Below are 26,188 nucleotides of genomic sequence, written 5' to 3'. Positions count from 1 at the left end.
CTGAGATTTGATGCTATAGTAATTGGTATAACATAAATAGAAAATAGTTAAATAAAATTTTGAATGTACAAGAGTTTTCAAAAGTGTTAGGACAAAGTCAAAAATTAGATTCCAGGCTACTGTCAAAGAATAATGGAAGGTAAAACACAGGTGAAACATCAAAAATTTGTAAATATCCTCATAATTAGTACAAGAGAAACTTGGGAAGTACTTGTGTTCAACAAACAGTTAATATTTTGTGTTTAACTTATGGAGACAATCTTTGAGACATATTTTACTCTTTCACAACAGCCTCCGGCCATCTACGAATTTGCATGTTGAGTATTTGCACTCTAATGTTTGATACAGCACGTGTGTCTTCACAAACTTTGGTAGACCCTTAGTAAAGAGTACAAGTATTTTGTATACAAAAAATTAGATTCTTTAATGAAATATTTTTAGTAAAGATTTGTTTGTGAAACACTAGTAATGAAACAGATTCTGATTGCAAAGTGATTTCATGTTATGATTAACAAAAAAACTATTCTTCATCCCCAAAATCTCAGATGTTATTTGAGTAATCTTTGAAACCTAAATACATTTTAACTGTTTGTATTCAATGAAACTTTGTATTTCATGTTTTTTTTCTATACTCTAACTATTTGGGGTCTGTCACTTTATGAACCTTGTAATCATCATAGAAAATAAGGAAATATAAGTGTTCATTTTTCATGCTAGAATGACTACATATTATAACACAAAGATGCAAGTGCTTAGTCCAACCAGTTTAAGTCTCATTACACTATATATATTTTTTTATTATAATGACCTTCCAGTTGTGCCTACCTGATATTACGTAACTTGCACTGATGCAGTGCATATACACTCTAGTCATGTATCCAGTAATATAAAACTATTAGTTTTCCCCATCCTGGTGAACTAGTATTTTGTAATGTACACTCACATTTCAGTTGTTATTATTAACTGTATATGTATACAGATTATTACTTCTTACAAACAAGTGATTAAACTTATTTTTCTTAAAATATAGAATAGTAAAGAAAGAAACACCTATTTTTTCTAGTTATGGCCTTTGTGTTCGGTTGCCACTTGTGAATTTATTTTGAAATAATTATATTTCGGTTTGGTGAAGATTAATCCATAGAGAATTAAAGCTTAGGACTAAACACCATGTAGTAAATGATTGACTTTGATCCTGTATGAGCAAGTCTGCACAGTGATTTTCTTTTTTTTCTCAAATATGAATTGTATTTATTTCCTTGAACATTTATGTAAAATCTGAACTACAGAGAACTCGGGTAAATTCTCAGTTACAGTTGATTCACAAATTTTTCTGGTTGTTTTCTACTGTTAACATGTTGGCTCCCACACGATCCACCAGTGAGTTGGACTCTATTTTATTTTTAAAGGGACACTTATTGGCTGGGACACAGTGGCTACATATACACTCTTCCTAAAAAAATAATTGTAAAATGACTAGTGGGATCCTGGAAAGTACTGGCAAAATAGGCTTGGAAGTCAATGTGTCAAAGCACAATATGACATGTTTCCCAGAAAATCACCTGAGAGACATTTAGATAGAAAGGAGAAAGTTTGGTGCTGTAACTATGATATATTGCAGAGCCTCTGTGTTTATAACTTACTAGCCCTTATTGAACAGTTTATGCTTAAAGAAAAGTTTTTGTAATTAGAATGGCTTTTTATGGATATAGAAGTATTCATGACTAAGAGGAAGAGCTTGATGGGAAGACATAGATAGATAAAAGAGATGTCAAATCTAGAAGTCCTCTCCTTGATAGTAGACTTTTGTCCATGCTGTGAAAATCTATGGCATTGGTAAGCCTGCAGCTTGAAACTTGGAGACAGTTGTTTTCTTCTGATACACCCAGATCGCTCACTCAAGTGCACAATACTCCTGGCATTGATGTGAGCAGAGAGGAACCTTAAATAACTGAAAGTCAACAGTGTGGAATTATGCCTGGTGAATTATATACTGCATTGGCATGTCTTTTATTATAATTTTAGTTTTTCATCAGTCAGAGAATTGCTGTCCCAGTTAAAGTGCAAACTTCTGGCGATTAATGGAAGAAGCCTGCTTGTGAATGAACTACACTAGTCATATTTATTTCCCAGGCAAGTGAGACAACATTCAAACTTTAGTGTTACTTATGAATTCATTATTAATTCAAAAGTGAATATTAAAAGAACACATCTAAATATGTATTTTAGTGAGTTACATGATATGTTCAATGCAGCACTGTTTAAAATTAGATGTTTGTGATGCTAAAATACAAAGTCTATAGTTTTGTACAAATTAGGAATTCAAATTACCAATATTGACAAGCTGTAATATGAAAAAAATAACCTCGTATCTTTTTATTTTGCTGAAATATGGCTTATGTATTGAATCAACTTTTTCAAATTTTTGAAATGATTGCTTATGTACTCTTACTACAGTATATGATGCATATAACCAATCAACAGCTTATAATGTCTCCTTTATTGTTTTATCAGCTATATTAATCTGTGAAAAGGCTACTACATTCTTTCGAATCATGATTTCAAGGAAGTAGGTTGTGTCTTTAGTTTGCTCAAAGTTTATATTTTAATATCTAAATACATCTTAGTATTGAGCTCAATAAAAGTAAATATAGTGGAATTCTGTGATATCAGTGTAGTTATTTGAGATTTTTTTGATTATTCAACTGTACATGTATATAAAACCTAGAAAAAAAATTGTTGATAACCTCCATGTGCAAAATTTTAAAAGGTGTAGCAATTCATTTTTTGTGTACAAAAATCATGTGATCTTTACTAAATGTATACCAGATTTTGTGAAGAAACATAAGGCTATATGAAAACTTATACTACAAGTACCTAACATGTGTAAATGTGTAGACAAACTTGTGTATATTATACTGAGCCCATAGCGAATATTTTTAATTTGTAGCCTAGTGATATACTTTCTTCTGTAATGTTTTGTTAGGTTTAAGAAATGTTATTTTTAGTTTACTTGTAATTCTTCTTGTGGGTTATTGAGTAATAAGTTCAATTTCTTGTTTTATTCAACACATAACATTCAGTACATGTTTATTTTACTACTCAATTTTTTAACATTTACAATATGTCAACTATTTTATTTTTATCATTTTTTTAATAATTTATACTTAATTTCATTTGTGACGTCCACCCTACCTGCTTCCAGTATTGCTTGCATTCCTTTTACGATGGCTGAACTCATCTCAGTGACCTATATTTTGTCAGTTTTCCTCCTAATCATGGATTGTCTTCTTAGGCCTCTACAGTAGATCTGCTAGGTCTATCTCTTTTTTTTTTTGTTTTGTTTTGTTTTGTTTTTGGACAAGTTTCACAGTACATGCCCATTCTTTCCCTGACATTATTTTGTGATGATCATTGTTTTTTGAGAGTGTGTACTTTCAAGTCTTGTCCTATGCAGGAGTTGATTCTTTTTCCTTTAGCTTACCATCAGGCAGATTTTATTCTTGATTATGGGTCATTTATATCCTGCCCCATTAAGTTTTTGAGCTTCATATTACCCTTTTGACTATCCTACAGGTAATGTTTACCTTCCATGTACTTTCATAGGTATTCCACTTACTTTTCAGGATTTTTGTGGGATATCTCCTCTTTCTTCTATGCATCTTAAGACATTTGCATTCTCAGTTCTTTTACTTCACATGTGCCTTTTTTGCATTTAGAATATTCTAGGTTGGAACACTATTGTTTGTTCACCATTCATTGCTGATAGGGATTTATGACCACTTTTGTTTCTCCACTGATCAACTTTTGAGGCTACTCCTGTACATTTAGCATCATGTAGGGTATTTGCAATGTTGTATTAAAATATTTTGTTTCATTCTGAGACATTATCATCTTTATTCATGTTACATGTCTAACACTTTCCCATCTTTTACCTGTCCTGCTTACTGGTTTTCCCATTTGTTGTGTATGCTTGATGCTTATTGGAGTCATGGATCACTTGATCCAGTCTTAATCGCTTCTTTGGTCTTCCCTCTTTTAATATGTTGTCTTTGATCACAGTTTGATGGGCTATTTCTACAGGACAGAGAATGCCCATAGTACACATTCTTATTTTTCATTTCTTGGGATGCTATCCTAGTGTTTTCACCATGTGATATGGTACTTGTTTTATGCTTTGTTCCTTGGACTTGTTTTGATTCAATCTGTGTTTTGTTAGGTGGTTTGTGTTCTACCTGATTTCCACATTTTGGTGGATTTTACCAACATCAAACAGGAATAGTACTAATATACTAACCTACTCCTTACACAGTCAGCTTGGGTAGTTGGATAAGTTTTACCTGTTCTGTACTTCACATTCCAGTCGTTTTTGAGAATGACTCACCTCTGATGGAAACATCCACTCTTCTTCTCGATTGCATGAATTTTCTGTTATTCAAGCAATTATGTTTTACTATCTTACTGTTAGTGAGGTTCTAATGCATTAGGGGATTTGGTTTGTATGGGAACACTTCTCTGTCTGGGTGTAGCACATTTGCAATATTTTTGGGAGATGCTTCAGATCCTATAGTGTCTTATTAAGGTTCCTTTGCATTTTGTTTTTAGTGTTTGAACAAATCCTTATGTTGTGAGGTTTACCGGTTACTTCCCATGTTTTGGATTGTTTCTGTTTCCTGATGTTCATCAATAAAGGTGGGGACATTGTTCAATCAGTTAGAACCTTCAGGAAAATGGTGTATAGACAAAAAGTCTAATCACCTAAATGCCCAAGCACTTCTGATAGACAATTGTGTTTTTGTTCATTTTCTTACTCTTGTCTGAATTTTACTAATCATGTTTCATTGTGGCAATTCAGTGGTTGTTTGGCTCATATCACTCACTGAAGGGACACATTCTCTTTCCCTTTGTGATAGACAATAGATATCCGCTTTTGAACTCATAAATTTGGCATACATCTCTTGGTGTGTTGTGCTCCAGTTGATTTTGTCCTCATTGCTAATTGACTTTCCACACCTAACACACTTTTTCCCAAGGAGTAGCCTCTCAATCATCCAAATTTTGGTGGCTCTTTCTCTTGTGGGAAGTGTTTGAATTTTGTATCAGTTTCAAAATTACCTCTTTTGTTTTTGGTATCTGACTGTTAGTATGTTGAAACTGGATTAGATTCAGTTTATAACTTGAGTTTCATTTTCTTTCAGTGTATCACTCTTCTCAAAATGTTTGATCATCTGTATCACTCTTGGTCAGGTCTTTCTGATTCATTCTTCCTGGCTGGTACAGAACTGATTTTCTTACCTATTTAGGTTCACATGCTCTCTTTTGTTCTGGATTGATTTTTTTAACATACATTTTGGAGGTTTATGTGATATTTTTTTTTTTTTTACTTTTTTGTTCCTTATTATCTTCCACCTTTATCCTCAGATGGATTCAGATGACCTTCGGTGTCCAGTGCATGCTGTGGATTGCTTCATTGCTTTTAAGGCTTCTTTCCATTGAATCCATTTCCATTGATTTAATTCCCTTACATCACTTTTTTGTTTGTGATTTGTGATTTTTTTTCTGTTTCTCACTTATCCATTGGGTTTGGGTTGTCTTTGATTGGCCTTTTATTCCTTGTTCATTTCTTCCCTTCATCAGTTCCTGATATTTTCACTCTGATTTTGCTCCTTCCTTTTTCCCTGCATATCAGTCCTGTCATCTGTTGGAGATACTACATCTACTGAGCACTGGAACTTCACCTCATACGTTCATCTCCCATTCTCTGGGTAATTATTCCTTGTTGGGTACTGTCGACCACTTATTGTGGTCCTTCACTCTTCTGTGAGACTGTGACTAAGTAAGACAACTTTAGTATATACCTCTTATTTTCAGGAGCATGTCTTTTTTTTTTTATCAGTTCTCTGTGGCTGAATTTTAAATTATAGTTGACTTATTGATGGTATGATCCTCATCTTATCCTTGTGTGGATGTATTTTCTTTGTGGTCTGGGTTGGGGATGCAACTGCACTTTTAAGCCATTCTTCATCTCAATCTCTCACACCCACTTTCCAGTTCAAAGCTGCTGGGATGATGAATCATCTTTTTTGGTTTGATGTGCCTAAGGTGAAGATGGTATGGTTCATCACCAAATGACATTTTACTCTTGCTGGATATGATCCATAATGCATGAACTCTAGGCTGAATTTTAAATTATAGTTGAGATTCCAATATTATATGATTTGGATCCAAACAGCTATTTCTCCCATTTGGATATGCTTCTCTCAATTTTGCTGCAACACCTCTTTTCACATTTTGCAAAGTGTGTACCTGATGATACAGAAGTGGTGTGGTGTCCCACGTATGGTTGTCTACTACAAGGAACTACTCTTTTAGGGTGTTCTTTCTTTCTTTCTTTCCCTCATACCAGTCCCTTCATCTATTCAGTGTAGGATTCTAACTATTTATATAAGAGGAGCTACTATATCAGAAATTATAATTTTCACATAATAAAAATAGGTTCTAATAGGTTCTTCTCTAACACTTCTCACCCTTTCTCCCCACTGCAAACCAATGCTTCCATTTTCTGCCAAAATTCAAAGTGATAGTTTAGTAGAATTGACAAGGGGGAGCCACTTGTGTGAGTAGATTGTCTCGCGTTCTTATTGGTGGAGGTTGATGCATCTTGGTTTGCATGTGACACATTTGAAACAGCCAATCGTAAAGTATGTGGGAGCTCATGGCTTGTGACCTGAGAAAAATGTTTCCATATAGAAGGCAGCATTAAATGAGAACAGTTGTTTATGGGAGTGGATGTAAGTACCTATTGGAAATATATTTTCTGTACAAGAAAATTATAACTTCTAAATGAACCCACTATTATGAGTGGGTGTATTTAATAGTTGTTAGTAAATGAGGTTTTACCTGAAAATACCACACTTTGTTTTCTTATCTCTAATGCATAATATTCATTGTGGAAAACTAGCTGGTTAGTGGTATTTTCTAATTGAATAATTGATGGGTTCATTAACCTATTAGTACAAAAGGGTATGTGCTATTTTTTTTAACTTTTTTATCTGTTCCATTATTTTAACATGGTGGTAATTTTCTTATTTCTTTTACATTAATGTATTTTCTATTATGTAATTTTCTAATTTCTTATAAGACTCTTCTGAAGGTTACCTCTTGTGTATGTGCAAAAACAAATTTTTTAACACATTTTATAGACAATTTGTTGGATGAATTCTGAATGTCAAATAAATACTGCTAAGCAATTGACATAGTTTCTTTTTCAAATTTGCAGTAATTGCATGCTGATTTCCTGTAAATCCAATAAAGTTACAATAAAAATAATGAAACAGATTTATGGTTACAATTACAAACAATTAAGCAACTGCTTAGAGAATGTTTTTGTGTTCATTGTTTGAATGGGCTAAACATAAAAATGATATTCTATAAAAGATTTGATTTAGCACAATATTTTGCAAGCATCTAGCACATTGAATAAACAGAAAACTTTGACTTGATGACAATTTTATTTAATGAATATAGTAAAAAAATTTAATGTTTATAAACATTGTAACTCAATAGAACTGTAATTTTAAATGAAAATGAACATTGGCAAGATATCTAAATTAAGATGTAAGTATTCTTCAGGTGACATCTTTGCTTTGTACTGTTTCCATATATATTCCTGTATCTAAGTAAATACATGTATCTGACAAAGATTAAACCTTCACCAAATCTCATACATTTGTTACAGTTATAAGTTTGGATAAGATTTTCTTCCTCACCCATTCAACCTATTTATAAACTTTATGAACTTATTCTATCTTATCTCCACTCATCTGTTATCTTTTCATTGAATAAAATATCTCAAGGTTTTAAACAGATATAATTTAATACAAATGCTGTCATGCTATGAAATGATAGGAACTGGAATTGTACAGATACTATATAAAACAACTAGTACTTGTATATTTACTTTATTAATATGTAATAGTCTAATAATAAATCTATTCAATCATGTTCAAATTTTCTTTATAGCAGTTTTCAAAGCTGTGTTTTATTGGTAAATGATTGATCTATTGATGAATAGTTAGTGAAACACTCATGGCTACAGAACTTGCTAGTTAATCTTCAGTAGAAATGTAAATGTGCCTTGTCCTACCTGTTGATAAACCTCTTAAATCAAAAGGCACAACAACAAGCCAAGTAGTAGTGAAAAATGTTGATTATATTTATATGGATAGAAATGCACACATACAGATAGAAAGAGTGCATTTTTATCTGTATAAATATATGTGCTGCAGGTAATAAAAGTTAATTATAAAAATATTAAGACAGTCTTGAGTGGAAAGGGCCAGTAACAGTTATTGAACAGGATGGTACAATGATATTTGTTCAACATGGTAGGACTGTAGTTGAGTCCATCACTGTTGGCTGAAGGGGTCAGTCCAAATGAATAGCAGTTCATGTGATAACAAATGAACCTCATTTGAACTAGAACATATGAAAACAGAACAAAGGAAGGAATCAAGTAATATAAATGACAGTATTGAAGAGGAGACAACAGGTGCTGAAACTGACATAATCAAAATTAAATATCTCCATACATGCAAGTTAAATGTTACCCTTCAGAATAAACAGTAGAACTAAATATTAGTCCTGAAAATATTGTGTAGGCACAGCCACAGGAAAATTAAAAATGGTACAAGTTAGAATACACTGGATGCAAGCTATTAGAAGGAGTGAAACAGTCAGATGATGTAAGCCAGATTGATGACCTTCAAGTCTCGGAAGTTTCTGAAAGTTTCCAGGAAGTAGACTAAGACCAAGAACTCTCCAACATGTTCATAACAATCAATGCTCACAGTAATTGGAAAACATATTCAATGGATAACAAAATTGTCTCCTGCAAAGACAAATTATAGAAAGAGATATCTACACATCTGGCAAAAGAAGCCAATGTGCCAGTGGCACCTTCAGAAATGGTCAAGGCATTGTCTCATTACACTGATATAATAGAGTGAAAACAGTTATGGCAAATCTGTGAGCAACAATTTTTAAAGTTGCTCGTACAATATTCTATTGGATGGACAAGCAAGGAATGCTAATAGATGTATCAGCTAGTTATGATGATGAATTTATATGGAGTAAAACATCACAGTTTGAATCAGCATTGATTGATAGTATAAGATCCACATTTTCTATTAGAAAGAAAGAGAGCTGTGCATGGAGGGCTTATATTTTAATAAATGATTAAGCCAATGTTCTAAATAAGACTAAAGTGTCTCTGCTGAAGATACCTTGAAAATGCTCATTGATATGTATCAAGTAATAATAAAAGGAAATAAAACAAAATAAACTATATGTGACTAAATTACCTTAACAATATAACTAAAAGAATATATTCAAGATTCAGTGATGTCAAGAAAACCCACTTGTAGAGAAATATATATGCAAAAACGGCTCGTTTGGGTTGAGAAAATATTTTACATAGAAGAGTGAACAATGTTTTGACCTTCTTCGGTCATCATCAGGTTCATAAAGAAAGAAAGAGGTAACTGACCGGAAGCTGACCACATATTTGAAAGGGGTTGTGTAACTGAGTGTCGGAATGTAGAGGGCGGTGTTAGATGTTTGAATATATAATTTTATTTATTATATTAATATAGATATAAAGGCGTTTCTTTATATTGGTTTATTTTGGGTTTAAGTTGTTGTATAAGTAAGGCTTCTTTAATTTTGCGTTTGTTTATGTTTGTTTCTTTATTTAGCATTTGAATGTTTTCTATGGTTATGTTGTGTTTATTTGACTTGCAGTGTTCGAAAACATGTGAAGGTGACTTTTTATGTTCTTTGAATCTGGTTTCCATTTTTCTACTTGTTTCTCCAATATAGAAGTCGTGACAGTTATCACATTGTATTTTGTAAATAATGTTGGTGTGGTGTTTGTCAGTGTAGTTTTTACATAGTATAGACCTCAGTTTTGTCCCTGGTTTTTAAATAAATTTGGTATAAACTGGAATGTCATATTTTGTTGCTAGTTTTTGCCATATGTTGGTTATTTGTTTGCTGATGTCAGGGATATATGGTATACAGCAGTATATGGTTTCGTGATTTTTTGATTCGTGAGATATATTTACTTTAGTTGGTTGATTTTGCTTTCTGTCTAGGTGTGTGCGTATAATGTTTTCTACGGTTTGTGGAGAAAACTTATTGATGTTGATGAAGTATTGTTTTATTTTGTCTAACTCATCGTTAATTTTATCTGGTGAGCATAGTTTTATGGCTGTGTTTATTTGGTTTCTTAGTATGTTGAGTTTTTGTTTTGTTTCATGTGCTGAGTCCCAAGGAATGTATAGTCCAGTATGGGTGATTTTTCGGTGGATTTATGTTTTGAATTGTGTGTCGGTTCTTGTAATTTTGAGGATAAGAAATGATATTTGATTGCTTTCTTCCTGTTCACATGTGAAGTTAATGTTGGGATGTATAGAGTTAATGTGATTGAAAAAAATTAAATGTGTTCTGTACATTTGAATCCCGCAACCGTGTAATCTACATATCTGTACCAGTATAGTGGTGGATGTAATGCTGTGTTAATTGCTTGTGTTTCAACTTGTGTCATAAAAATATTGGCTAGAACTGGTGATACTGGGTTGCCCATGCTTAGGCCATTTGTTTGTATATAGTTTTGGTTGTTGAACATGAAGTTTGTCTTTATCGTGGTGAATTCTATGAATGTTGCTAACTGGTTGCTGTGAATGTCTATAGATGGGCTAGGGTCTCGGATATAGAGTTCTAAGGCTATCTTGCAGGCTTCAGTGGTTGGAACTTCTGTAAAGAGGGATATAACATCGAAACTGGCCATTAAGGCTTTATGATTAAGTTGATTTAGATTAGACTTGAAATTAAAAGTCTTTAGTGAATGAGCTGGCTGATGTTGCATATTTGGAGAATGCCCATGCTATGTATTTACCAAGATTGTAATTAAACGATTCATATGTGGACATTATTGGTCGTAATGGACAATCTGGTTTATGAGGTTTGGGGATGCCGATATTTGCGGTGTGCGTGAGTCGGTTTTATGTAGGTAGGAATAAAGTGTTTGTGAAATTGTGTTGGCTTTTTTCATTTGTAGTAGTAATTTGTTCAGTTGCATCTCATGTGTCTTTGTTGGATTTGTGTGTATTGGTTTAAATTTGTTCGTGTCTGATTGGATGTTATTCATTTTTTGGATGTATTCATTCATGTTCATTATGACTATAGCGTTACCTTTATCTGCTTTTAGAATTTTAAAGTTTTTGTCTTGTTTTAGGTTTTTAATGGAATTAATGTCTCTTTTTGTAAGGTTGTTTTTTAGTTTTCTGTTTTGTGAAATTATGTTGATGGTTTTGTGAGAAAATTTTTGAAAAAATCGTTTAAGATGTTGTTTTTAGGTGTTTCTGGAAAATATAAATTTGTAATTTTACCTGGGAAGTTTGGCTGTTGGATGTCAATAAAATTATCTAAGTTGTCTTCTTTCTGTTGGTTGTTTTTGGTTGTTTCCTTGTTTTTGTTCTCTGTAGAAAGTATCACTAGTCTCCTGGCTAGGTCTTCTAAACATGTTTTGATTTCTATGGTTGGAATGTACCTATGTGCTATTACAAAGTTGAGTCCTTTGTTAAGTAGATGTATCTTGTCTGTGTTTAATTGTCGGTCGGATCTGTTAATTATGAGGTTAGTCAACGGTTTGTCGTTTTAGTGTCTTTTCTGTTGTTTGCATCTTAGTTTTTCTAGTTTTTTGTTGTGGCAGATCTTTTTGTCTCTGTCGTTCTATATTGGAGAAACAAGTAGAAAAATGGAAACCAGATTCAAAGAACATAAAAAAGTCACCTTCACATGTTTTCGAACACTGCAAGTCAAATAAACACAACATAACCATAGAAAACACCCAAATACTAAATAAAGAAACAAACATAAACAAACACAAAATTAAAGATGCCTTACTTATACAACAAGTTAAACCCAAAATAAACCAATATAAAGGAATGCCTTTATACCTATATTAATATATATAAAATAATAAATAAAATTATATATTCCAACATCTAATACTGCCCTCTACATTCCGACACTCAGTTACACAACCCCTTTCAAACATGTGGTCAGCTTCCGGTCAGTTACCTCTTTCTTTGTGAACCTGACGATGACCGAAGAAGGTCGAAACGTTGTTCGCTCTTCTATGTAAAATATTTTCTCAACCCAAACGAGCCGTTTTTGCATATAAATTGGTATCTAGTTAGTTAGTGATACATCAAAATCAATGTGTAGATATTTTAACCTCTGTACAAATAGACAAAAATTGAGCTGTATGAATAGATTTTCCCTTAAAATACAAGGAGAAAAACCAGATTTGATCAAAAGTGGGACAAGTTTTATGGGTAGCTTAACCAGAGTTGACCAAATATTTCGTTTGGTGTTTTTCACAAACACCACATATCAAAATTGCTGCAATAGGAGATACAATAGAGGTGAATAAACTATTAAGACAAGTCAAATCTGTGACCATTCCCCTTAGATTTAAACAGTTTAAAGAGATTAAATGGCCACTTGCCATTTTAGTGGTCTTTGGAAATTTGACAGATGGAGGAAGTCAAGGAAGATGTCTGATTCTGTTAGTTGGTAAATCAATGAAGTTTTCATCTATATGTTAGAATGCTAGAAGACAAAATGTGTACAGTGCTTTGTCATATGAGACTTTAGCAGTGGCTGATGCTATAGATACAGCAATATTTACTCAGTTGAGTTTTGGAAACCATTGGAAATACTTCCAGTTGTCTGCATTACAAACTACAAGTCATTTGTAAATGCCATAAAATCAAACAAGATAATCAGCAAAAAGTAGTTGATAATTGTGATAAGTGAAAGTTGAGAAATTGTTGAAAGTTGTCAGATAAAAGAAGTTATTTGATCTGTCACTGAAAAACAAACTGATTATCTAATGAAAGAAGAGGGCTTCATCTTGTATGTTAATGAATACTCTTGAAGATGGTGTACTATTAAACATGTTATATTAATGTTAATTGTTCTTTTTTAATGTTGGACATTCTTATGTTGTGTCGAAGTTTGAAATTTCCATTTACATTGATCTAAACTTTATTAAGGAATTATGATGAAAATTTCTTAAAAGAAATGTGAGTAGAGGATTTTGCTAACAGTATTGCTGTTGTAAGTATTTGGACTGCTTCATTTGTATTACATTTTCCTTTCTAGCCTTTGAGCATGTAAAGTAGATTGAGGCAGTCAGTGTGTCTCCTGAAAATCTCCATGACGTGAGTTTTGTTGAACATAGATGAGTTTAATTTTATTGTGCTTCAACCCAACTTGGGAATATTATAAAAAAACATTTACTGTGATCCTGTCTCTGCAAATACATATGCTGATATTTCTTTTGTATTTTATATAGTAAAAGTTGTTTTGCTTTTTAAAACTGCCCAGACTCTCTTTAATACACAAGAGGACTTGGTTAAGTTGTCAGTTGCTGTACTTCACAAATTTTTTGTTGATTCTTTCCGTTGGAGTGTCTAATCACTTACTTGCAAATAAAATTAGTTTCACACAAGAATACCAAGAGGATATTTTTTAGTGGTTGTTGGAAGTAAATTCTATAAAACAAAAGTCTCACAATAAATTACTTTTGTTATGTGGAGAAAACTATACTAAATAACAGTTTATAACCTTCAACCATGTTTAATCTTATGTATAATTTTTAATTCTGGTAATTAGATGTTAAACATGCATTTCTCTTCACATTTTAATGTATTATATTTTGATTAGTTGTGATATATTAAGTTTTACATATACCTTATGGACTTACTTATTACACAGGTTATGTCAAAAATAATAGCTGTACACAATGAAATACAAAACCAGAACAGAATGTCAATATCTGCTAAGGCACAGTTAACAAGGAAGAGATAACCAAAAGTATAAATAATATCTCAATTGTATTAAATAAAGAACATTTGTGGAAATACGTCTGAAAATTACATTTCTGAGTCAAGTCTAACAAACCACAGTGGCAGTAGTTTCACAGATTATTTACAACATACTCGTTGCTTATATAGTTGAGCAACAGTTAGATATCTTTGAAAATATTGTATATTGTTATTAAATGTTTAAACAAACAATAGGAAGATATTTAGAAATTCTAGGAAGTTCATTATTGTTGGTACATGTGAATTAATAGTTTAATATGTGTTCTATTATGTTGTATTTGGTCTGAACTTTTCTTAACTTTTTACCAACTAAAACAACAGGAAGGACTGAGAGCAAAACTTGTTAATTTTAATTTTTTTTAACCTGGGTGAGTAAATAAATAAAATTACATTGAATATTTTTCTTACAGTTTTGTGGGTTTTTATCTTTACAAAATCAGTTCAAATTTTTTTAATAATGCTAAATTTTCTACTCTTTCAGAACTCCATAGCAGGTTTTATCTAACTTATATAAAAGCCAATGTGTGTGTCATGTCACGATGGATTTCTCTTTATTTCTTGAATTAAAGGGGTGTCATTAAAGCCAAAATGCATTTGTCCAGATAGAATAGTTTGATTACTATGTGCTCATTATGAATTTAGTTACAGGTGTGAAGACGGCTGTGAGGAAGTGTGTGTGTTCCATGAAATCTTATAAAAGTAATGAGTGTTGGAATTACTTACCCTAGAGACAAATGCATAGAATTTATTATGAAAATAAAAATATCATTTCAATTTTAAGTGTTTCTGAATTAACCTATTTTCTGTTGTATCATTGAAGTTTTAAATAAGAAAAACCTCTTTAATCTGTGAAGGTTTCAAGTTTAGAAATCAACAAATATTTTTCCTTTTTTTTTCTGCACATTTCATTTTATACTTTCAGTACATGAAGTAACACCAATATATTAAGTTATAATTTTGTTACTATACAACACAACATAAAAGTCATTGTTGGAACTTAGTGTTAACCAAAATGGCACTTGATTGTTTATGCAATATAAATTGTTAATTTAACTTTTTTTTTCCAATGGTTATTTTATAAATATGTCACAAATTCATCTCATGAATGATCTTAATTTTGATTGACTTAGAAAGAAATTTACCAATGTTTGACTACATCAGCTGCACTTTTTTGCCTCTTTGTTAGTCAAGCTTGATTTTGCAAAATGTATTTTTTTTCAGTTAGCTATCACATGTGAAATTTGGGTATACTATGGGATGAGGGTGGTAGAAATTTCCATGTCCATTTTTATGGGCTACATGCTAGGATTTGTATAATATAGACATTCATATGTACACAAACACATAAATAACCATTAGATTTAACAAGCTTGCAGTGACAGCATGTTGTACTGTTATTACCAAATCATAATGCACAAAGATACTTTTATATGTACGTAGAAATTTGTTATTAAAATGGTGAAAAAAATAAACATTCCAGAATCAAGGAGGAATAAGAGGAAAAAGACATAGTCAACAGAGTAAAGACAAAGGGAAAAAAATATTTACATCTTCTTTTAGCAAAGATGTGAAACTCCATGCGTCGGAAAATGCATGGAAACCTTCTCGAAAAGCTGAAGAACCTGACAGCCATGAAGAGAAAAATACCCAGGTGATATTTTAAACTAACTTCTGAGTTTTTATCCACAAGTTATTGACTGTTGAAGAATACCTACATTTTAATATGAGCTACATAACAAAATTTCCATACTTTCTTCCATTTAGACAAGCTATTTTTAGATGTTATATTGATATATGTGTATGAATAAAACTGCTAATGTGTAGGCTAAAAGAGGTAAAATAAAGATTTAATTCAGCTTTTAACCTTTTATGGATGAAATATTTTACTTTATATTTATCAAAGTAAAAATTTGTAGCATCAGTACCTTTGTGGTGCTTTGCTGGGTGCACTCTGTCCTTCTCAATGATACATTTTCACCACTGAATTAAAAAATATATTTGCTGTAATTCTTTTTTTGGATTAAAAAATTTAGAAGTGAAATATATTAATTGTATACATGAAAACTGAAAAACAAATTTACAAGTTTTAATTTTTTAAATTTCCTGAATTTCCTAAATAATTATAAATAGTTTTATGTGTTATCCAAAGTAAAAGTCTATTATTTTTGGATATTTCTCAAGTAGTCTAAATATAAAGTCAAATTATGCAAAAATTAGAATAAAATATATTTATTTTGTAAAATAAAACTTTTGATAGCTATAATTTTATTTTACAAAGTTTGAAAACCATTTGGAGCACAGATAGTCTTTGTTTAGTTTTGCATGAAATTTCAACCAAACAGAAGAATCATTAGGGAATTAGTAAGAATAATGTAATAACTGTTGTTGTAGTAATAGTACCAGTAATGTTTGACTTTACAAAAGCTGCAGCAGTAATGGTGTAATACAAGTTAGCTGTGTAATACTATAATTAAATATTCAGTTTTGTTTTATGTGTTTGTGTTTTGTTTATGTGAAAGCAGTAACTTCCACCAAAATGATATACTATTTTCGATTAATCAGTGTTGACTATACAGTCCTAAAGTAACATAAGTAAGTCAAAGTAACATTAAAATCTTTTGCAAGTGATTAGGTAATTTGTTTAAACTAATGATTTCAAAGCTTAAATCTTTATTTCTAATAATGTGATGTATATGAAATTTAAAACAGCTGTAAAAAAGATTTCAAGGTTTTAAGTTCAAATTACTTATAATTATTTATACTTTTAAATAGATATAGCACTTGTAAACAGGCATCTTATTTTTTGTTTTATTTGTAAATGTTGTTATTTATACAGTCATCAATGTCTTGAGACCACCCATTGAAAGGTCTTGGTTTTGCCCCATAAGGTCTGTATGTTTTATAGGTCTAAATTTCAAAGTGTTAACAGTATTTAGACCTACCTTAGATTATTAAGCTATAAATATTGATTATGCAGTAGTTCATATGAAGCTTGTACACCAGTCTGCTCTTCTGACACTCACTATTCAAAACTAATTGCTACAATACATTGCATTACATGTAGGCTTATTATAAGGTTGTGAGAACTTCATCTGATGCATATATTTATGTTAAACATTAACAGTTATCTATGATATTCAGCATGTCTAGATTTAATGTGATCCTGTTTGGCTTCAGAGGCAACAAGGAAAGAAAAAGTTTTCAGAAAAAGGAAGTAAATATAGTAATAAGTAATATCAACACTTCAAAAATAATACAAACCAGATAGTAGGGATATTAATACTATAAATGATGTTATAACACTACTACATTATTTTTATTTAATTAGACACTTAATGGCTCACTTTACAACATTTTTAGAAGTGTTTAGTGAAATGCAAACCAAAATGGACAATACAAAGCTACAAATGGTTTAAATAACAAATTTTATTTGAATCTATAATGTGCATTTGAACATCCTGCTTTTAACATACTAAATAGTAAAGCTTATTGTTAAATGAAAAGTATTTTCAAAATAATTAACTGCTATCTGTAGTAAACAAAAGTGCTATCTAGGTTACAGAGTGGATAAAAATTAAAATAATTAAAGTTAAGGTGCCACCTTTTGTCTGTATTCATCTGTGGTCATAGCTGTCCCATGACAAAATGTGTCTTTGAATTTTCTGTCATTGTACTTGGTGGCTTTGGTGATGATTTGAGAAGGAAATGGTGGTTTCAAGTCAGGTGTCACTTGGTAATGAGTTCTCTGCTGGGACAGTGGTAAGTCTTCAGGTTTACAATGCTAAAATCAGGGGTTTGATTCTCCTCAGTGACAGAGCAGATAGCCTGATGTGGTTTTGCTTAAAGAAAACGAAACACACTCACACACACACACACACACACACACTAGTCCATTATTTATTTAAAAAATGGCATGCAACTGTGGTTCTTTCTTGTTGTTTACAAAGAACATCAATATATTATTAATTCTTGGGTGTAGGCTTCTTCCTATTTCTGTGATGTTAGAAATATGACTAAATCATTGCAAAACATCACAAACTCAACCTCTACTACAACCAACATTGAAACTGATAATACTGATTCAGACATTAACTCCATTCCTGCAGTTTTCTCAACTACAGATACAACAAATCATGCAACTTCAAAATATCTTGCTAAATACCATTTTTGTTACTGCCCAGTGACAACCTTCCCATGCTTACATTTCATGTTTCACAATAGAGGTTCTTTTGACAACAACCTGTATTTCCAATTCATTGGTATATCAGTGGGTAACAGAGTCACTGTTATTTATACCATAATATTTTTATACTTTTTTGAAACAACAGCACTTGACAAATGGCATCAAGATACCAATACTGACCCCCAATCTCTGGATATGATACACAGATGTCATGTTTTGGAGTATGGAACCATGGCCTTCCTTAATCAGTGATGTTGAGAAACCCACTTGTTGAGAAATTTATATGCAAAACCGGCTCGTTTGGGTTGAGAAAATATTTTACATAGAAGAGCGAACAACGTTTCGACCTTCTTCGGTCATCGTCAGGTTCACAAAGAAAGAGGTAACTGACCGGAAGCTGACCACATGTTTGAAAGGGATTGTGTAACTGAGTGTCGGAATGTAGAGGGCGGTATTAGATGTTTGAATATATAATTTTATTATATTAATATTCTATATTAATATAGAAAACACTCAAATATTAAATAAAGAAACAAACATAAACAAACGCAAAATTAAAGAAGCCTTACTTATACAACAGCTTAAACCCAAAATAAACCAATATAAATGAACGCCTTTATACCTATATTAATATAATAAAATAAACAAAATTATATATTCAAACATCTAATACCGCCCTCTACATTCTGACACTCAGTTACACAACCCCTTTCAAACATGTGGTCAGCTTCCGGTCAGTTACCTCTTTCTTTGTGAACCTGACGATGACCGAAGAAGGTCGAAACGTCGTTCGCTCTTCTATGTAAAATATTTTCTCAACCCAAACGAGCCGTTTTTGCATATAAATTTCATGGCCTTCCTTCTTTAATTCAATTTTTATACATTTTAATTCCATATACACCAGCATCCAATTCAGCCTGAATCATTTTAACAAAAAGAAGAACTTATATTTTCTTGATGTGACCTTCAGTATCAACAGTGACAGTAATATACAAAGTAGAAAACATCTCTTCCTTAACTTTAGCTCCCATCATCCAAGAAATGTGTAATTAATGGAGAATTAAACAGAAACAATTGCAAATGTAGAGGAAAAAAACACTCCAAACTAGAATCACTTCTTCTGAAAAACAAATATCCACCTTTTTGCATCAAACAAATGTTCAAGGACTCTGATGCATGAAAATCAGCATCATAATTCCAGCATAAGAAAATACAGGTATAGAAGAAGGAATAAAACTATATCAAGAAATCTGAACTACCAATTAAAGTTATACAATGGCAAAGAATTAACATATAGCAACACATATAATTATTCATATTCAATGACACTTGAGCTTAATTTATCTTGATTTTATTTTTTAACATTGCACTACACTTTGTGCCTGTTCCATTATGCCATCTTTACTATCTTGTGTGCATTATTTTTAAGTGGTTGATATTAGCCATCTTTATATTTACTTCCTGTTTTTGAAAAGTGTTTCTTTTCTTGTTTGCTTGTTTCTCAATAGACAGAGGAATGTGGTGTTTATAACCAATTTCTAATTACTTAGAGGTTCCAACTGTGATGTTGATAATCTATCATTAGCTAGTAATTTGTGTTTCACCCTGCATTTAAGCTTTTTAAAGGAACATCAAATTTCTGTTAGAAAGCTATTTTGCACTTATGTAGTTACATAGCTGGTAGTAAATGCACCTATACAATTACCTTCCCTCTAGTAAGTAGTTCAAGATTACTGTATTAATTAATTACTGTAATGATTGAAAATGCCAATTTGGAATAGCTTAGTATTTTAATTTGATTAATTAATGAATCATAATTACAAATAATTAGTTTATAATACAAAAATTGATCTAATAACTTTTCATATATAATCATTTAAATCACCCCACTCTGAAAATAACCTTCTCAACTTTAATTTTTATTCCAAAATATTTTGAACATAATGGAAAAGTTGTTATAATTAAACTGACTATAAAAGAAAATTGAATAAGTAATATTCAAGGCACACCATTTGTTTGCCACTTTGATTCTCACAGCTTATCACTATGGAAAACGTTAGTAATCTTGTTATCATGTGTTATGTAACCAGACATCCAACACTGGGAAACAGTAGGTATTAAAAAGATTGATTACAATTCAAAAACACATGAAACGATTTATTTGGAGTATAATTCTGTCTTTATAGCCTTTTCACATTTTAATTTTCTTACTGTTATTGAGAGGTTTTTGTGTATGAATACTTAAACCCTATTTTTGTGTAATTACTTTGTCATGTAAGATCTGTCTGCCAATTTATTAAGCAACCTGATTTTTTTAGTAATAATTCATTATTCCTATTGTATATTAATAGAATTAATGTTTATGATATGATCATAGGAACTGTACAGAAAGGTGCAAGGTATCCTGAACAGATTAACTCCACAGAAGTTTGAAACCCTGGTCAATCAAGTGAAAGAACTTCCTATTGATAATAAAGAACGATTGATGGGTGTTATGAATCTAGTCTTCAAAAAAGCTGTTGAGGAGCCCAACTTTAGTGTACCTTATGCAAATATGTGCAAGACTCTAGCCATGGTAAGTGACAACTAAATTTTCATTAACATGTAGTCTGTTTTAGTTTTGTTTTTTTGTAACTACTATGGTTATTCTTTGATAGATTGTTTAGGCAGAGTATTCATGATGAAACTTTGTAGAATGGATGGCAACTGCCTGTTGTGGAGACACGAGTGTAGAGGACGTTGTTTCGAAAGTCTTCCACCTTTCATCTTCAATTCTGTGTATATGTAGGTGCTGACGGTCTTTTATAGTGTCCTGGTGGATTGTGGAGAGTGTGTTGTGATTGGTTGGAAGAGAGATTTCCTGTAGATTCAACCAATGGCAGCCACAGGTTACTCACCTCTAATCTGGAATCTCTGTTGAGTGAAAGTTTAATAGTGCTAGTGTAAAATGATTCTTTGATTTTTCTTGTCTTTCAGAATTTGTCTGTGTTGATGATTCTAGTTTTATACCAGTTTATTCTGTGTCCAGTTGACAGGGCATGCTCTGCAATGGCTGAATTTGTTTTCATGTGTCTTGTACTATCTTTATGTTCGTTTATTCTTGTTGCGAGTTTTTTTCCTGTTTCTCTAATGTATGTATCATTGCAGGAACATGGAATTTCGTAGATGACGTTTTTGAGATTCTCTTTGGTAGGTCACTGTTTGTTTTTTACCACAATGGACCTTAAGGTATTGAAGGATTTCCACCAGACTTCTATGTTGAATTTTTTGGCTATGTGTTTGAGTTTTTCACTGAAATGTTGAAGGTATGGTAGGTAAATGGTGGTGGTGGTAGTGAGCTTCTGATCTTTTCTTTCTGTCATGGTCTTCAAAGGGTTTTTGATGAAGGAGGAGGTGTAACCATTCTGTTTAAAACTCTCTATGATCTTTTGACGTTCTGCTTCGATGATGTTGTATTGCAAATGTTTTCAGCTCTCTTGTTTAGGAATTGGATTATACCACATTTTATCGAGGGTGGATGATAAGACTGGTAGTGTAAGTATCTGTCCATGTGGTGTGTTTTCTGTATACAGTTGTGGTTATATGTCTTGCTTGTTTACCAATGAGTATGCCAAGAAACGATATACTGTTTTGTTCCTCTATTTCCATAGTGAAGTGGATTCTTTTGTCTACAGAATTGAGATGTTCTAAGAAGGTTGGTAGGTATTAATGACCATGGGGCCAAATAATGAAGGAGTTGTTGATGTAACATCTGTAGGAACTTGGTTTTATTGGTGTGGATGAAAGGGCTCTTTCTTCAAAGTCTCCCATGAAAATGTCTGCTAGGATTGGACAGAGTGGTGGTCCCATGGCTAGACCATCTGTTCGTTTGTAGAGTTCCTCATTGTATTGGAAATAGGTTGGTTGTAGACAAATGGTTGTTAGTTTCATTATGGCATCTATTTTCATATCTGTTCTGTGTGGTACAGAGTTGTCATTCAGCAGTCGTTGTCTGGTGATGTGAAGGATATTATGGTCAGTTTGGCATCACAGATCTATTTACCAATGCTCCAACCTCAGAAACCCTTCACATCACCTGTTAACTGTTTTGAATACCCTAATTTCATAATGTGCAAGTGCCAAAATTTTCTGTATTCACAATTTATCAACAAAATTAATAAAAAAACAAAACTGTGATTTTCAACAAAAGTTTTAGAACCTAGTATGCACTTTAATAATTAATTTCTAAATTAACTGTAAGGAAAATAACGTGTTTACTTCAAATTTCAAGTATGCATTTGTCATCAGTAAACTTGTTTTATCAAACAGTTTGATGAAAGTTATAAAGCATACATGTAACATGTATACATTTTATACTAATCCTGTCCCTTATTAACAATGTCATTTTTCTTTTCTAATTTCAACAGAATTATAGATATAATTTTGTACTTTCCAGTTCAATAGCTTGTGTCAACATTACATTAAAATTGACTAATGCTGTAAACTTTGTTGAAGTAAATATGGAAAAGATTTCATTCTGAACACCAGAATACTATAATTTTATCATTAACTTAATTTAAACTAAAAAGTTAAAAACATATTAACTTCTCTTTCAACTGTCTGAAATTTAATTACATGACAAAACTATTTGTAATTCATGTTACTTCCAAAACTATCTCTGTCTGTACAAGCTGATTAGTTATGCCAAGGTAAAATTACATTAACGTGGAACATGTATTTTGTATTGTTTTATTTGAATAGTGAATTTAGCAAAATGATTTTAAGTATTCAAAACTAATTGCACTGGTCATTCTACTTCTAGCATACACCCATGATTAAATTATGTTTCTAATTTAGTAATCTAACTTTTAAGTATTCAAGTGAAGTGATCAATAAAAAAAGAATTATTTTAATAAATTCAGGAAGTTTCATATTGACTTATCTTTTGTTCTGAGAGAAACTGGAAAGTCAGAACATTATAATAAACTGATGATTTATTGTTTCAATGTTGCTGTTTTTGTATTTATGAAACATTGTTAAAAACGTAATTGTATTAAAATGAATAAAATTAAATATTTCAGCTAGTTGCAGCCAAAATCTTGAGGAAAATGTTTTATATATACACAGTTTCATTGATAATTAAGATGTTTCTTTCATACCTCCACAAGTAATGAATTTGAATAACTTTATGCTTTTAATAATGTCACTGTATGTGTTTTTATTCCACTTCCAACCTGAACTCTCAATTTACATATAATATGTAGTTCTACTTCAAGTTAAAGATAGTCTTTATAAGTGAGCATGCTGCTTTCAATACCTTTAAAGATAGTCTTTATAAGTGAGCATGCTGCTTTCAATACCTTTAAAGATAGTCTTTATAAGTGAGCATGCTGCTTTCAATACCTTTAAAGATAGTCTTTATAAGTGAGCATGCTGCTTTCAATACCTTTAAAGATAGTCTTTATAAGTGAGCATGCTGCTTTCAATACCTTTAAAGATAGTCTTTATAAGTGAGCATGCTGCTTTCAATACCTTTAAAGATAGTCTTTATAAGTGAGCATGCTGCTTTCAATACCTTTAAAGATAGTCTTTATAAGTGAGCATGCTGCTTTCAATACCTTTAAAGATAGTCTTTATAAGTGAGCATGCTGCTTTCAATACCTTTAAAGATAGTCTTTATAAGTGAGCATGCTGCTTTCAATACCTTTAAAGATAGTCTTTATAAGTGAGCATGCTGCTTTCATAAGTGAGCATGCTTTAAAGATAGTCTTTATAAGTGAGCATGCTGCTTTCAATACCTTTAAAGATAGTCTTTATAAGTGAGCATGCTGCTTTCAATACCTTTAAAGATAGTCTTTATAAGTGAGCATGCTGCTTTCAATACCTTTAAAGATAGTCTTTATAAGTGAGCATGCTGCTTTCAATACCTTTAAAGATAGTCTTTATAAGTGAGCATGCTGCTTTCAATACCTTTAAAGATAGTCTTTATAAGTGAGCATGCTGCTTTCAATACCTTTAAAGATAGTCTTTATAAGTGAGCATGCTGCTTTCAATACCTTTAAAGATAGTCTTTATAAGTGAGCATGCTGCTTTCAATACCTTTAAAGATAGTCTTTATAAGTGAGCATGCTGCTTTCAATACCTTTAAAGATAGTCTTTATAAGTGAGCATGCTGCTTTCAATACCTTTAAAGATAGTCTTTATAAGTGAGCATGCTGCTTTCAATACCTTTAAAGATAGTCTTTATAAGTGAGCATGCTAGCTTTATAAGTGAGCATGCTTTAAAGATAGTCTTTATAAGTGAGCATGCTGCTTTCAATACCTTTAAAGATAGTCTTTATAAGTGAGCATGCTGCTTTCAATACCTTTAAAGCCTTAGATAAATAAATGAAAGATAAGCCAGTGCTAATAATTTTCAGATTTTCAAACTTTTTATGAATACATTGGTTTTGTGTGTGATAGGCTGATTTTTATATCAAAATATATATTAAAAATGAAGATTAGTACAGTTATACTGTATAGTGGTTTAATCAGTAAAAAAATACTTGATATGTTTGCAAATAGTAAACATTTCATTTTTCTTTTTCAGATGCAAGTGCCTGCAGATGATGGCTCAAATCAATGTGTGAAATTTAGTAAGTTATTATTAACTAAATGTCAACAGGAATTTGAAAAAGATATTAATGATGAAATAAACAAAGAAGGAAGACTGAAACAAATAGAAGAGGCAGAAACAGTAAGAGATTCAGAATATTCAAGTTGCATATAAATTGTCTATAATGTTTGCTAAACATGAGCACCTTAGGTACGTTATGACTGTGTATTTTTTTATTTTGCAATAATTTTGATATTTTCTTAATATATATGATTAAATGCCCCAGTTATCTCATAAAATTACTACATTTGAGTATACTTTGTATAACACTAAAGATTTTGAGAACTTATTTTAAACACATAAATTTAAATATTGTAACAGTTTTACTGTCGTACATGTGTTTTAGTGCCTACACTTATATCTGTATAGTTTTTATGTGTTGCATATATTCTTGACTGTGTATTGCATGTTTTCAAAATTTGTAGAGAATTCTTGAAAGTGAGAATCACCAATATTTGTTTACAAAAATGCACTAGATCATTGTTGAAATTTCTAAAAACTCATGATTGGTATATAAAAACACAGTGCACCAAAATACAAATACTATATTTATTATTATTCATCAGCTACAGTTAGTATGCTATAGGCCTAGGAAGCCATAACTATGATTAATTGATTAATGCTTGTTAATCAGAAAACTGCAGAATTTGACGAGGAATGTTATAGATTTCTGACGTTATACAAACCATTCAACTTCTGTGAATTACTTCAGACATTATTATTTCAATGAGGATGTTAAATATCTTTGCTGAAAGAAGTTTGCTTATACCTGGTGTAAGGCCAGACAAGAAAAAGAGTTAGTTTGGGTGAGGCATAACAATATCTCACAACTAACTTGCTTATCATGGACTTAGACCATGAATAAAATATTCAGGTCTAGAATGGATATAAGTTTCAGTACAGTTTGTAAATTTGTAGAACTCTTGTATATAAACCATTATTTGTAATAATTATTAGTAACCATTATTATAAATCGTATTGTTTTTGGTTGTGTATTGAAATATATTTGTGTTAAAAAAGAAAATTATATGTATCAATCTTGTTGACAAATAACATAAACTTAATACTTATTAACATTTAATTAACTACTGAATTCAAATTTTTGGTTATTTGAAATAGTAATATGTAATGTATGTAACATAATAAATTGGAAACTCATCTGAAACAAATTATAATACTGAACAATATTTATTTATTTATTTGTGTTTGCTCTTTACAAATCCAAATTTATGCATGAATTAAATTTTAACAATACAATTTAACTCTCTTTCTACAGGTTTGGTTAAACTGACCAAGTTTGTGACTCCAGATTGACCTTTACTTTATAGTTTCCATAACTTTTAATGTTTTGTGTATCTTAACAAAATTTTGAAGATCTTCAGTAATTATTAAGAATCATTTGTACACATAAAA

The 26,188-nt window shown here is 31.3% G+C and overlaps 1 protein-coding gene across 8 annotated transcripts in view; it reads left to right on the top strand.

The window, feature by feature from the left end:
* The window catches only part of LOC143250855 (eukaryotic translation initiation factor 4 gamma 3-like), a 153,876-nt gene that overhangs the window by 78,589 nt on the left and 49,099 nt on the right, over window positions 1-26,188 (top strand). For all 8 annotated transcript variants that reach the window (XM_076501966.1, XM_076501961.1, XM_076501960.1 and 5 more), the window contains 3 exons: window positions 15,439-15,609; window positions 20,519-20,716; window positions 24,710-24,856. In XM_076501966.1, coding sequence (XP_076358081.1) covers window positions 15,439-15,609; window positions 20,519-20,716; window positions 24,710-24,856 — 516 coding nt within the window. The remainder of the gene's footprint in view (window positions 1-15,438; window positions 15,610-20,518; window positions 20,717-24,709; window positions 24,857-26,188) is intronic.

This window comes from Tachypleus tridentatus, chromosome 5, assembly GCF_004210375.1.
Source record: "Tachypleus tridentatus isolate NWPU-2018 chromosome 5, ASM421037v1, whole genome shotgun sequence".
Lineage (NCBI taxonomy): Eukaryota > Metazoa > Arthropoda > Merostomata > Xiphosura > Limulidae > Tachypleus > Tachypleus tridentatus.
Note: the sequence above shows the minus strand (reverse complement) of the source record. Positions and strands in the feature narration are given on the sequence as shown.